This window comes from Mesoplodon bidens (assembly GCF_964165515.1).
Source record: "Mesoplodon bidens genome assembly, chromosome: 12".
Classification (NCBI taxonomy): domain Eukaryota; kingdom Metazoa; phylum Chordata; class Mammalia; order Artiodactyla; family Ziphiidae; genus Mesoplodon; species Mesoplodon bidens.
The window spans coordinates 77,645,714-77,660,842 of NC_138168.1; the positions used below are offsets into that span (position 1 = coordinate 77,645,714).

At 41.7% G+C, this 15,129-nt stretch overlaps 1 protein-coding gene across 1 annotated transcript in view; it reads left to right on the forward strand.

Moving 5' to 3' along the window:
- The window catches only part of UST (uronyl 2-sulfotransferase), a 294,007-nt gene extending 279,804 nt beyond the window's left edge, over nucleotides 1-14,203 (forward strand). Inside the window, exon 8 of the mRNA XM_081251041.1 lies at nucleotides 11,233-14,203. Coding sequence (XP_081107167.1) covers nucleotides 11,233-11,516 — 284 coding nt within the window. The 3' untranslated portion in view covers nucleotides 11,517-14,203. The remainder of the gene's footprint in view (nucleotides 1-11,232) is intronic.
- The last annotated feature ends 926 nt before the right edge of the window (nucleotides 14,204-15,129 follow it).

Below are 15,129 nucleotides of genomic sequence, written 5' to 3' on the forward strand. Positions count from 1 at the left end.
GTTGCTTCATTTGCAAATATTTTCTCCTGTTCTGAGTGTTGTCTTTTCATCTTGTTTATGTTTTCCTTTGCTGTGAAAAAGGTTTTAAGCTTAAATAGGTCCCATTTGTTTATTTTTGTTTTTATTTCCATTTCTCTAGGAGGTGGATCAAAAAGAATCTTGCTGTGATTTATGTCATAGAGTGTTCCTGCCTATGTTTTCCTCTAAGAGTTTTATAGTGTCTGGCCTTACATTTAGGTCTTTAATCCATTTTGAGTTTATTTTTGTGTATGGTGTTAGGGAGTGTTCTAATTTCATTCTTTTACATGTAGCTGTCCAGTTTTCCCAACACCACTTACTGAAGAGGCTGTCTTTTCTCCACTGTATATTCTTGCCTCCTTTATCAAAGATAAGGTGACCATATGTGAGTGGGTTTATCTCTGGGCTTCTATCCTGTTCCATTGATCTATACTTCTGTTTTTGTGCAAGTACCATACTGTCTTGATTACTGTAGCTTTGTAGTATAGTCTGAAGTCAGGGAGGCTGGTTCCTCCAGTTCCGTTTTTCTCTCTCAAGATTGCTTTGGCTATTCGGGGTCTTTTTTGTTTTCATACAGATTGTGAAATTTTTTGTTCTAGTTCTGTGGAAAATGCCATTGGTAGTTTGATAGGAATTGCACTGAATCTGTAGACTGCTTTGAGTAATATAGTCATTTTCACAATGTTAATTCTTCCAATCTGAGAACATGGTATGGTATATCTTTCCATCTGTTTTCTTTCATCAGTATCTTATAGTTTTCTACATACAGGTCTTTTGTCTCCTTAGGTCGGTTTATTCCTAGGTATTTTATTCTTTTTGTTGCAATAGTAAATGGAGTGTTTCCTTAGTTTCTCTTTCAGATGTTTCATTATTAGTGTATAGGAGTGTGAGAGATTTCTGTGCATTAAATTTATATCCTGCTACTTTACCAAATTCATTGATTAGCTCTAGTAGTTTTCTGGTAGCATCTTTATGATTCTCTTTGTATAGTATCATGTCATCTGCAAATAATGACAGTTTTACTTCTTTCCTGATTTGGATTCCTTTTTCTTCTCTGATTGCTGTGGCTAAAACTTCCAAAACTATGTTGAATAATAGTGGTGACAGTGGGCAGCCTTGTCTTGTTCCTGATCTTAGTGGAAACGATTTCAGTTTTTCACCATTGAGAACGATGTTTAGCTGTGGGTTTGTCATATATGGCCTTTATTATGTTGAGGTAGGTTCCCTCTACGCCTACTTTCTAAAGAGTTTTTATCAAAAATGGGTGTTGAATTTTGTCGAAAGCTTTTTCTGCGTCTATTGAGATTTTCATATGGTTTTTCTCCCTCAATTTGTTAATATGGTTTATCACATTGATTGATTTACGTATATTGAAGAATCCTTGCATTCCTGGGATAAACCCCACTTGATCATGGTGTATGATCCTTTTACAGTGCTGTTGGATTCTGTTTGCTAGTATTTTGTTGAGGGTTTTTGCATCTGTGTTCATCAGTGATATTGGCCTATAGTTTTCTTTTTTTGTGACATCTTTGTCTGGTTTTGGTATCAGGGTGAGGGTGGCCTTGTAGAATGAGTTTGGGAGTGTTCCTCCCTCTGCTATATTTTGGAGGAGTTTGAGGTTAGGTGTTAGCTCTTCTCTAAGTGTTTGACAGAATTCGCCCGTGAAGCCATCTGGTCCTGGGCTTTTGTTTGTTGGAAGATTTTTAATCACAGTCTCAATTACAGTGCTTGTGATTGATCTCTTTATATTTTCTATTTCTTCCTGGTTCAGTCTCAGAAGGTTGTGCTTTTCTAAGAATTTGTCCATTTCTTCCAGGTTGTCCATTTTATTGGCATATAGTTTCTTGTAGTAATCTCTCATGATCCATTGTATTTCTGCAGTGTCAGTTGTTACATCTTTTTCATTTCTAATTCTATTGATTTGAGTCTTCTCCCTTTTTTTCTTGATGAGTTTGGCTAATTGTTTATCAATTTTATCTTCTCAAAGAACCAGCTTTTAGTTTTATTGATCATTGCTATTGTTTCCTTTATTTCTTTTTCATTTATTTCTGATCTGATCTTTATGATTTCTTTCCTTCTGCTAACTTTGGGGGTTTTTTGTTCTTCTTTCTCTAATTGCTTTAGATGCAGGGTCAGGTTGTTTACTCGAGATGTTTCTTGTTTCTTAAGGTGGGATTGTATTGCTATAAACTTCCCCCTTAGAACTGCTTTTGCTGCGTCCCATAGGTTTTGGGTCGTCGTGTCTCCACTGTCATTTGTTTCTAGGTATTTTTTTATTTCCTCTTTGATTTCTTCAGTAATCTCTTGATTCTTTAGTAGTGTATTGTTTAGCCTCCATGTGTTTGTATTTTTTACAGATTTTTTCCTGTAGTTGATATCTAGTCTCATAGCATTGTGGTCGGAAAAGATACTTGATACAATTTCAATTTTCTTAAATTTACCAAGGCTTGATTTGTGACCCAAGATATGATCTATCCTGGAGAACGTTCCCTGAGCACTTAAGAAGATAGTGTATTCTGTTATTTATGGATGGAATGTCCTATAAATATCAACTAAGTCCATCTTGTTTAATGTATCACTTAAAGCTTGTGTTTCCTTATTTATTTTCCTTTTGGAGGATGTGTCCATTGGTGAAAGTGGGGTGTTTGTTGAAGTCCCCTACTATGAGTATGTTACTGTCAATTTCCCCTTTTATGGCTGTTAGCTTTTGCCTTATGTATTGCAGTGCTACTATGTTGGATGCATAAATATTTACAATTGTTATATCTTCTTCTTGGATTGATCCCTTGATCGTAATGTAGTGTCCTTCTTTGTCTCTTGTAATAGTCTTTATTTTAAAGTCTATTTTGTCTGATATGAGAATTGCTACTCCAGCTTTCTTCTGATTTCCATTTGCATAGAATATCTTTTTCCATCCCCTCACTTTCAGTCTGTATGTGTCCCTAGGTCTGAAGTGGGTCTCTTGTACACAGCATATATACAGGTCTTGCTTTTTTATCCATTCATCCAGTCTGTGTCTTTTGGTTGGAGCATTAATCCATTTACATTTAAGGTCATTATCGATATGTATGTTCCTATTACCATTTTCTTAATTGTTTTGGGTTTGTTTTTGTAGGCCTTTTCCTTCTCTTGTGTTTCTTGCCTAGAGAAGTTCCTTTAGGATTTGTTGTAAAGCTGGTTTGGTGGAGCTGAATTCTCTTAGCTTTTGCTTGTCTGTAAAGGTTTTAATTTCTCTGTTGAATCTGAATAAGATCCTTGCTGGGTGGAGTAATCTTGGTTGTAGGTTTTTCCCTTTCATCACTTTAAATATGTCCTGCCACTCCCTTCTGGCTTGCAGAGTTTCTGCTGAAAGATCAGCTGTTAACCTTATGGGGATTCCCTTTTATGTTATTTGTTGTTTTTCTCTTGCTGCCTTTAATATTTTTTCTTTCTATTTAATTTTTGATAGTTTGATTAATATGTGTCTTGGCATGTTTCTCCTTGGATTTATCCTGTATGGGACTCTCAGCACTTTCTGGACTTGATTGACTATTTCCTTTCACATATTAGGGAAGTTTTCAAATATAATCTCTTCAAATATTTTCTCAGTCCCTTTCTTTTTCTCTTCTTCTTCTGGGACCCCTATAATTCTAATGTTGGTGGGTTTAATGTTGTCCCAGTGGTCTCTGAGACTGTCCTCAATTCTTTTCATTCTTTATTCTGCTGTGCGGTAGTCATTTCCACTGTTTTATCTTCCAGGTCACTTACCCGTTCTTCTGCCTCAGTTATTCTGCTATTGATTCCTTCTAGAGAATTTTTTTTTTTTTTTTTTTTTTTGCATTATGTGGGCCTCTCACTGTTGCGGCCTCTCCCGTTGTGGAGCGCAGGCTCAGCGGCCATGGCTCACGGGCCTAGCTGCTCCGCGGCATGTGGGATCTTCCCAGACCGGGGCACGAACCTATGTCCCCTGCATTGGCAGGCAGACTCTCAACCACTGCACCACCAGGAAAGCCCCTTCTAGAGAATTTTTAATTTCATTTATTGGGTTGTTCATCATTGTTTGTGTGCTCTTTAGTTCTTTTAGGTCCTTGTTAAACGTTTCTTGTATTTTCTCCATTCTATTTCCAAGATTTTGGATCATCTTTACTATCATTACTCTGAATTCTTTTTCAGGTAGACTGCCTATTTCCTCTTCATTTGTTAGGTCTGGTAGGTTTTTATCTTGCTCCTTCACCTGCTGTGTGTTTTTCTGTCTTCTTATTTTGCTTAACTTACTGTGTTTGGGGTCTCCTTTTCAGAGGCTGCAAGTTCGTAGTTTCCATTGTTTTTGGTGTCTGCCCCCAGTGGGTAAGGTTGGTTCAGTGGGTTGTGTAGGCTTCCTGGTGGAAGGGACTGGTGCCTGTGTTCTGGTGGATGAGGCTGGATCTTGTCTTTCTGTTTGGCAGGACCACATCTGGTGGTGTGTTTTGGGGTGTCTGTGAAACTTATTATGATTTTAGGCAGCCTCTTTGCTAATGGGTGGGGTTGTGTTCCTGTCTTGCTAGTTGTTTGGCATTGGATGTCCAGCACTGGAGCTTGCTGTTCATTGTGTGGAGCTGGGTCTTAGTTTTGAGATGGAGATCTCTGGGAGAGCTCTCGCCAATTGATATTATGTTGGGCCGGAAAGTCTCTGGTGATCCAATGTCCTGAACTCGGCTCTCCCACCTCAGAGGCTCAGGCCTGACACCCAGCTGGAGCGCCAAGACACTGTCAGCCACGTGGCTGAGAAGAAAAGGGAGAAAGAAAGAAAAATAAATAAATAAATATAATTAAGTTATTTAAAATTTAAAAAATTATTAAAATAAAAATTTTTTTAAGTATTAAAAAAAGAGAGAGAGCAACCAATCCAACAAACAAATCCAATGATAACAAGTGCTAAAAACTAAACTAAGATAAACATAAAAATCAGAAACTAGTCAGTCACATACAGCAAACCCCAAGTCTACAGTTGCTCCCAAAGTCAACTGCCTCAATTTTGGGATGATTCGTTGTCTATTCAGGTATTCCACAGATGCAGGGTACATCAGGTTGACTGGGGAGATTTAATCCGCTGCTCCTGAGGCTGCTGGGAGAGATTTCCCTTTCTCTTCTTTGTTCGCACAGCTCCTGGGGTTCAGCTTTGAATGTGGACCCGCCTCTGCGTGTAGTCACCTGAGGGCGTCTGTTCTTCGCTCAGACAGGACGGGGTTCAAGCAGCAGCTGATTCGGGGGCTCTGGCTCACTCAGGCCGGGGGAGAGGGAGGGGTATGGATGCGGGGCGAGCGTGCGGCGGCAGAGGCCGGCGTGACGTTGTACCAGCCTGTGGCACGTCGTGCTTTCTCCTGGGGAAGTTGTTCCTGGATCACGGGACCCCGGCAGTGGCGGGCTGCACAGGCTCCCGGGAGGGGAGGTGTGGAGAGTGGCCTGCGTTCGCACACAGGCTTCTTGGTGGCGGCAGCAGCGGCCTTAGCGTCTCACGCCCGTCTCTGGGGTCCGCGCTTTTAGCCGCGGCTCGTGCCCGTCTCTGGAGCTCCTTTAAGCAGCGCTCTTAATCCCCTCTCCTCACGCACCAGGAAACCAAGAGGGAAGAAAAAGTCTCTTGCCTCTTCGGCAGCTCCAGACTTTTCCCCGGACTCCCTCCCGGCCAGCCGTGGTGCAGTAACCCCTTCAGGCTGTGTTCACGCCGCAGGCCCCAGTCCTCTCCCTGCGCTCCGACCGAAACCCGAGCCTCAGCTCCCAGCCCCGCCCGCCCTGGCGGCCGAGCAGACAAGCCTCTCGGGCTGGTTGGTGAGTGCCTGAAGGCACCGATCCTCTGTGCGGGAATCTCTCCGCTTTGCCCTCCGCACCCCTGTGGCTGCGCTCTCCTCCGTGACTCCGAAGCTTCCCCCCTGCCATCCCCAGTTCCCGTCAGTGAAGGGGCTCCTAGTGTGTGGAAACCTTTCCTCCTTCACGGCTCCCTCCCAGAGGTGCAGGTCCCGTCCCTATTCTTTTGTCTCTGTTTTTTCTTTTTTTCTTTTCCCTACCCAGGTACGTGGGGGAGTTTCTTGCCTTTTGGGAGGTCTGAGGTCTTCTGCCAGCGTTCAGTAGATGTTCTCTAGGAGTTGTTCCACGTGTAGATGTATTTTTGATGTATTTGTGGGGAGGAAGGCGATCTCCGCGACTTACTCCTGTGCCATTTGGAAGGTCCTCCTCTTTTGCGTTTTTAGTATTAAAGATTTTCTCTTTTAATGATGCATCCAGAGTCTTTGTACTGCACAATGGGAAGGAGTGCATTCATATTGTAATTAATGCTGGAATGCTGAAGCTCTGAATGCACTCATACACAGGCATAAATCCTCAGGAAGACATGAAAGCAGCTGAGAGCTGTCAATAAAATATGGCGACGCTCACAATCCAGCACTGATGTTGCAGAATGGACAACATTCCTCCTAGTTGTGATACTGTGATCCAGGCTCCTTTCATTTGGAGTCTTTCCATTTTTCACCACATGGCTACTGAGTCTATTCTAGGAGCTTTCTCTAGTCCATCCAGCTCACCTTTAACTTATTTGATCAGAATCAGCACAGTGGCTCCCAGGCGACGGTTTTCCACATGCACTTTTTGAAACTCTTATCTCATAGGGTGCCGCGTGCAAAGGCCTTGCGCTCAGCACTTCAGATCAGAGTTCCTTGTGTGACATGGCTATGCAGACAACTCAGCTTGTCTGGGATAAGTGCCACGCACAGCACTGCCACACACTCTCTCTCTCTCTTTTTGTTTTTTAAGATTCTTTTCCCATATAGGCCATTACAGAGTATTGAGTAGAGTTCCCTGTGCTATACAGCTGGTCTTATTAGTTATCTATTTTATATATAGTAGTGTGTATATGTCAATTCCAATATCCAAATTAATCCCTCCCCCCTTAAATAGATCAACATTTTGTATCTAATTTATTTTGAAGACTAGTCTAAGAAGTTATCTTGCTCTAGGTTAAAAATTCACTGGGTACTTTCTTGGGATGGCTTTGTAGTCAGTGATTACACTTGCTGTACATTATGTTTAGGAAAACAGTGCTTCAACCTTGAAGAACTTTGAGGCCCTGCAATAGAGCAGACCCCAAGTTACTTCTTTACAAAGACCAGGCTCCCCTATGCTTACTCTCTTGGGCCTTCCTCCAAAACAGGGTAGGGTGGCCTTCTATTTAAGTTCCAGGCACTGTTAAGCCCCTCCCTTTTCATAAAATGTAAATCTAAGTCCTCCTCTCTTTGCCATTGCAATGTTTATGACTGTATATCAGGCCAGCACATAAAATAACTAATTCCAATATTTATCAATTACACTGGGGCTAATATTAGAACAAACAAAGTATATGAAAGATTGTTGAAGGAAGTGCAGTTTTTTGGTTTCTCAAAATCAGGGGTCCTACAGATCCATAAATGCCTAAGATCTTCATATATGGGTTTCCATGTACCCTCCCTATCTTCCTGAACATGAGCTTTAGTCAGGTTTTCAGGAGAGTTAGAAACTGCTGCTCCAGATTTTCTGTAATGTGTTCCCCAATCAAGCCAGAGTTGAGAACCTGACACGTGCCACTTTCCTCTGGCCCCCATGAAACCCATGGCTGAACTTACTCTAAGGATGTTATCAAAATATTGCTAATTCCATTACAGATTTTTCTTATGAAAATTCATAGAATATATTTCTTTATGGCATTACAACTAGGAATAGATGTGAATGGATTGTTTTACACGAAGAGTAATATACACTGTTTGTTAGCTGCTAGAAAGTTTAGGGCCAAACTCTTGACCCACCTCCTACATAAGCAGTTAGGACTTCACAACATATATTTTGTGTTCCTCGATATTGGGGTCTGAGAGATGGATGACTAAATAACACCCATTTCCTCCTGCCTGGGTTCTAAACTATGTGAGAAATCAATACTGGAGACAGAGAGATGGAGGTTGAAATGTCAGCTTTATTACCAAGTAAAGCTGAGTGGGAGAACTCAGCTGAGGTGTGAGGAGAAATGGACCGGTAACATTGCATCCTGACTTCCACAGACTTGCCCATCGAGTCACAGATTGTGGCTGAAAGCCCTCGCCCTCCTCTGCAGGAGGATGTGAAGTCTCTGCAGACAGGTACAGTCTCCCCAGAGGAGAGAGCATCTCAATCCTTTATCCCAAAGGCACAATCAGAAAAACCATCTGGCCCTGGAACCTGGCTTACCTCCCCGAATGAGGGGCTGGGGCAAGAGGCAGGAGCATGGCTCTGTGGAGACCCTCCCATATGGGGAGGGGCAGCCATTACCCCCAACACTGACCTTTCTCCTTTTTTCTTTCCTACCTTCATTCTCCCTTTGCCCAATTTCCTTAACTGTTTAGCTAATTGCATCATATATATTTTCATAAAATTCTTTACATTCTTTTCGGAATAGGTTGGGTCAAATAATTTAACTAAAGAATTTATTTTAAAATCATAGGAATCCTAATATTTTTCTGGCATAAGATAGCAAGACACCACACATTTAGAGTGCTTCAGGAGGAAGGCACCAGAGGAGTCTGGAAATGAGCGAATTTTTTTCCGGGGCCTCTGTATGCCTTGTCTATCTTTAATACCAGCTTTTTTTTTTTTTTTTTTTTTTTTTTTTTTGCGGTACGCGGGCCTCTCACTGCTGTGACCTCTCCCACTGCAGAGCACAGGCTCCGGACGCACAGGCTCAGCAGCCATGGCTCACGGGCCCAGCCGCTCCACGGCATGCGGGATCTTCCCGGACCAGGGCACAAACCCGTGTCCCCTGCATCGGCAGGCGGACTCTCAACCACTGCGCCACCAGGGAAGCCCTAATACCAGCTTTTTAAGCTCTGTCTTTTAAAAACCCAAAGAGATCTATACTTCAAGCCTATTAACATGTGTCGCCTCAGAGTAGCTATAGTTAATATCTTTAGTGAAGACAGATATTACAAAATGTTCTATCACAAACCCACTTTGTACAGGTAACAAAAAAGAAAAATAGATAAGTTGGTCTTCATTAAAATGAAAGATTTTTGTGCATCAAAGAAAACTATCAACAGATAAAAAGACAACCTACAGAATGGGAGAAAATATTTGCAAATCATATTCCTGATATGTAGGTAGAATATCCAGAATATATTAAAAAAATACCAACTTAACAACAAAAAATTAAACAATCCAATTCAAAACAGGCAAAGGACTTGACTAGACATTTATCAAAAAAGGATATACAAATGACCAACAAACACATGAAAAAGATGCTCTGCATCATTAACCATCAGTGAAATGAAAATCAAGACCACAATGAGATACCAGTTCACACTGGGATAGCTACAATTTTTTGAAAATGGAAAATAACAATTGTAGAAGAAGATTTGGAGAAATCGGGACCTTCAGACATTGCTGCTAGGAATATTTAGTGGTTCAGCCACTGAGGAAAATAGTTTGGTGGTTCCTCAAAATTTAAACATAGAATTACCATATGAACCAGCAACTCCACTTCTAGGTAGAATCCCAGAAAAAATTGAAAACAGGGACTCAAATGAAGACTTTTACAGAAATGTTCATAGCAGCACTCTACACAATAGCCAAAAGGTAGAGAAACCCAAATGTCCATCAATGGATATATGGATAAACAAATTATGGTACTTTCATATAATAGAATATTATTCAGCCATAAAAGTTAATGAAGTACTGATACATGTTACAAAAATAGATGAACCTTGAAAACATTATGTAAGTGGAAAAAAGCCAGACACAAAAGGGCAAGTATTGTGTGATGCCACTTATATGAGGTACCTAGAATAGACAGATTCATAGACAGAAAGTAGATTAGAGGTTACTTGGGGAAGGGTGGGAAGAGGAGAGGTATAAGGAAGCTATTGTTTAATGGGTACAGAGGTCCTGTTTGGAGTGATGGAAGAATTTTGAAAATAGCAGTAATAGTTGCACAGCATTATGAATGTAATTAATTCCACCAAAACGTACACTTCAAAATGTTTAAAATTTTGTCATATAAATATATATATATATAGGGCTTCCCTGGTGGCGCAGTGGTTGAGAGTCTGCCTGCCAATGCAGGGGACATGGGTTCATGCCCTGGTCCAGGAAGATCCCACATGCCGCGGAGCGGCTGGGCCCGTGAGCCATGGCTGCTGAGCCTGCGCGTCCGGAGCCTGTGCTCTGCAGTGGGAGAGGCCACAACAGTGAGAGGCCCGCATACCGCAAAAAAAAAAAAAATATATATATATATATATATATATATATATATATATATATCATATAAATAGCATTTTATGTTATTAAGTGTTAATATAAAATTAAACAAATTTTAGTTATATATTTTACCACAATCAAATAATAACCATTCAAAATTGACAACAGTTAAAATTGTATTTAGGGAATCTAACAGTCCTTCCTTTACTTTTCTCAGCAGACACCTTGCTGAAATAGTGAAATGCAATGGCGTTTGTATCAAATTAAACTTTAAATAATAGATGTCGATATTTTAAAATAAAAAACCAAGATGATTAGCAAGTGGTGAGACAGCTCTTTTCTGTTCTTCCTTCTGAAAGTAACAGGAAATAAAAATGAAAAGCAGGTAGATTTTCCTGCTCAAGAGAATGTATAGGGGCTTTCCTGGTGGCACAGTGGATGAGAATCTGCCTGCTAATGCAGGGGACACGGGTTCATGCCCCGGTCCAGGAAGATCCCACATGCCGCGGAGCGGCTGGGCCCGTGAGCCACAACTACTGAGCCTGCGCGTCTGGAGCCTGTGCTCCGCAACAAGAGAGGCCGCGATCGTGAGAGGCCCGTGCACCGCGATGAAGAGTGGCCCCCGCTTGCCACAACTAGAGAAAGCCCTCACACAGAAACGAAGACCCAACACAGCCAAAAATAAATAAATAAACAAATGTGGGGTTTAAAAAAAAAAGTATAACTTATAGTTACCATTAAATTGTGGTCAAATGTCATCATTCACATTCCACGAAAGGGATGCTAGCTAGTTTAAGTTTAGTCAACTGGTGTTGATATTAACACATGGAATACAGTGAAATCTTTCCCAGTGTTGTTGGGAAGCCATTTACCCCTTCTATTCCTTGAATGTTTAGTTTCTTTCCTTAGGAGCTGCCCGTATTATGCAGGTAACACAGGACCTCACCATCATCCCCTTTAAGCTGCAGCATTGCAGACAACGGCTCACGTGCAACCCTGCTTCTTTTGCAGAGCATAGGAAACTTGGAAACATGACTGTGACCGTGAAGAAGACCGTCCCCTCTCCTGAGGCTGTGCAGATTCTCTACCAGCGAATGAGATACGAGTACGAGTTCTACCACTACGTCAAGGAACAGTTCCACCTGCTGAAGCGCAAGTTCGGACTGAAGTCCCGGGTCAGCCACCCCGTGCTGAGACCTCAGTTCTTCATTCCGACCCCACTGGAAACAGAGGAGCCAATCGATGATGAGGAACAGGATGATGAGAAGTGGCTCGAAGATATTTATAAGAGGTGATGCCAGCTCTGTGTGGCCTCCAATGGCTTAATCTCCCTTTCCAGAAAGTTTTTTGTTTGGGGAAGAAAAATCCTTAAGGGACGAAATTAATGCTCGGCAGCATTAAAAAGAACAAAACGTTCCCACAGGTTGTGGTCATTGGGAGATGCCCGGTTTTGCGGGTTTTATTTGTTTGATTTTATTCTGTGTGTTTCTGGCTCCTTGGGTCCTTCTGAGGTACACTACATGGCTCCACCACAAGGCATCTCATCTTAAAATAGCTTTTCTTCCCCTAGCATAAACGAGAGAAAGCGGAGAAATAGAGCCTATAGCCCAATGACTTATCATTTGTAAGATGACCTATAAAAATATTACCTCAGTGGTAGGAAACATCCAGACTTGTATATTTCAGTAGAAACACAAAACCAGTTCAGAGACCAGGGAATCTACTCTAGAAGGATCTAAGAGGAGAAGGTCAGACAGATAAGGACATCAGAAGGGAGGATGTCCCTGGGTAAGTGGTTTCTGCCCACATGGGTAGAATTCTGCCTCTGGTCTATCTCAGGGGACAGTTTCACCAAGAGCACCACGTTTATTATCTCTGAAAGAGCAAGTAGGCTTGTGCCACACCCTTCACCAGTCCAGAGCCTTGAGTACCTCTCAAGGTCAAAGCGCTTGGCAAACTCCATTGAGACATTTCATTTCCGAGCACCATTCTGACAGATTTCAAAGTAGCATAGCCAGGAAAAGAGTTTGTTGGCTGTGTAAAAAAGAGCATAGGCAAGACAGATCAACTCTGGAGGACATGTGGCCTAGGAAAATGGCATGGCTGTGTCCTTTGCACCCTATATGAAACATGTCTCTTACCAGCATTGCTTTAACTGGAGACCCAGGAATCCACTTAGCTCTGACATTTGACTCCTGTGGCATAAGTTCCAAGCCTGACCACAGACGATGCATGATCTATCAGGCACACCCCTGGCCAGCTGTGTCCCAAAGTAGCTGGTATCTTTTACCTTCTCGTCCCTTAAGAGGTACTTGTTTTTGGTGTTTTGGGGGCTCAGAAAGGGATACTGAGTTCTGTGCAGGCAGAAGTCAAAACACAGTTCCACTTATTATGGAAGCAACTCCCTGATGAGAACTCTTATTAGGACATCGGGAAGAGAAGCAGGAGCTTCTGGGTAAGAGACTGCTTGGCTAGATTTATGAGTAGTTGTCTGCCCCCAAAGTGATCTGAGTAGAAGTCGGGCAGTTCCATTCCTCCAAAATATCTCTTCCCCCTCCCATTCCCATCACCTGCCCATCACCGTGATGCCTTGGTTCAGTCATTAGAAATCTAGTTCTTTGGATTTGAGATGTTTTCATCTTTGACAACACCCCCCCTCGAAAATACATATACTCTTGGGTGGATAATATACAGCCAGCTGAGAAGCAGGGGTGCAGGTGCTGGTGATAGGCAAGGTACTTGGGACAAATTTTGTCTCCATGTTTTTTCCCCTAGAGCCAGCCCTTCAAGAGCACTAGCAAAGTGTGAGTTGGGAATACTTAACAGTAAATAAGACTCTGACTTTACACAAGCTACACATTTTCTGCTTTTCAGAAACCAACAAGTCTCTCTAGAATTTTTTCTTCGTTCACTAAAATTGGACGGTAGCCAAGATATAAAGCAAGTCATTTGGAACCTGTCAAGTGTGCACTAAAGCTACTTTATTATGAGATGTATTGAGAAGGCTCCACCCCGCAGGAGTCCAGTGAAGGCTGGGACCACAGAGGCACAGAGTCCGGCATTTGGCCACTTGTGGGCCTCCTTTCTGCCTCAGAGAACTGGGGCAGGGAAGTGATGAAGGGAAATGTTCTTAGAAGAGGAAATATCCTTTGTCCTGTTTAGAGAGACCAGGGCCCTACCGTTAGGCTTACTTTAAAAATCAACCCGGAGAAGAGCTATCATACTCAACAAAAGAGCAAGAGCTGCTGCCTGGTACCTTGTGAGTCCTTTGAAATCGCATATAAAGAATGATCGTTAGTTTACACACTGTGCAATCTCATTATCTGAAAATAAGGTCTGCTAAGTGTTCTCTGCTGTTGTCAGCCCATCAGGACAATTGGTCATTAAAAAAAGTGCATCTTCTTAGTGCAAGTTCACATGGGCACTTCTACCTGTGTGTTCAAAGGCATTTATTGTCAGCAGTGATCATTATAACGTCGCAGCGAAAGAGGCTGGCTGATTTACTTACAGGGCCTTAATGTAATTTTGCCCCAACAAACAGCCTCTAGGCCCTAAAAGTCAAGGCACTTCATCAGTTTCTCTGGCACACACGACAATGTTTCTTTGGCCCTGAGCCCAACACAGTTTGTACTTCATGAAATATATTGTACATTTTACATAGTTTAATTTAAAAAATACATTTTAAGCTGATTGATCTTTGACTGCCTTATTTATTATAAGCTTTCAGCACATTCCAAGGTTTTAGTTACTCAGGAAGGAGTTAATTAAAATGATTTTATTTTGGTCTGATGGATGTTTTTTAAAAGGAAAATTATTATTATGAACCTTCAGCCTACTTTCCTTGAGTGCCGTAAAAGTGCTTGTAAATTGTTTTGTGTTTTTTTTTAAGAAGAAAAAATGGTGTTTGACATTGATGGAAATTCAAAAATATATATGGAACTGAAACATTAGCTTAGCTAAAATAAAAGCAATCTGTGTTTGAGATGAAGTGTTCCTTAACTTATTCATTACCCATATAAATAAATGAATATAAATAAGTTGAAATTTTTTCCATTCTGCCCATGGCTGGAAATAAAGGTGCCTGCAGATCCTCACTGCCCCCTCAGCCTTCTTAGTAGGCCAAGCTTCTTCCTTAAGGTGTGACTTTGGGAAAGATGTATTTTTAACAATCTAGAGACTCTTATCATTAGATGACACTAAACACCTGCTGGCTTCGTTGCTATGTGCACTGGTTGGTTGCATGTCAGGCTGCTTCATCGGAATCCCCAGCCATGATAGCGGGGTATCTATGCTGCCCGCCTGCAGTCACGTGGGAAAATAAGGCTGTGCCATCCCACGTCGCTCAGCGAGTACTCTGATCTCCTTCTCAGACATGTAGAGCCTCCAAAGGTGGGTGATTCTAACCCCCCAGGTGAGCAGGCTGTAATCCAGAAATGCTCTTCCTGAGAAGTTTCACTGCTGCATCAAATGGAACTCACAGAGAGAGAGAGGGAATCCCCATGCTTTCTAAATACTGGACACTCCAATCCAACTCCATGTGACTATTTTGTAAAAGAAAAGAACCAGAATCTTGGTACTAGATGAAAGAAAAATCCATTTTGGTAAAAATAACGTGCTTAACTTCAAGTAAGAATCTGAGAGTCTTAAACAGCAAAGTGATAAGTGGTTACCTTTCTTTATCAGTTAATTTGTCTGTAACCCAGTCACAAGATGTTTGACTCTGAGTGAACTTTAAAGGCAAAAGTACTAAACAAAACCAGGACTCTGGAGCAGCTTGTGTGTTCTGAAGTTCGTTATAAACGTGCTGTTACCTGCAGGCTTATCCAATGAGCTATTTGGCCTCAAATGAATTTTATAGGTAATGGCAGTATTTCTTAAAAGGCAAAATGATGATCCACAGCCATTCAG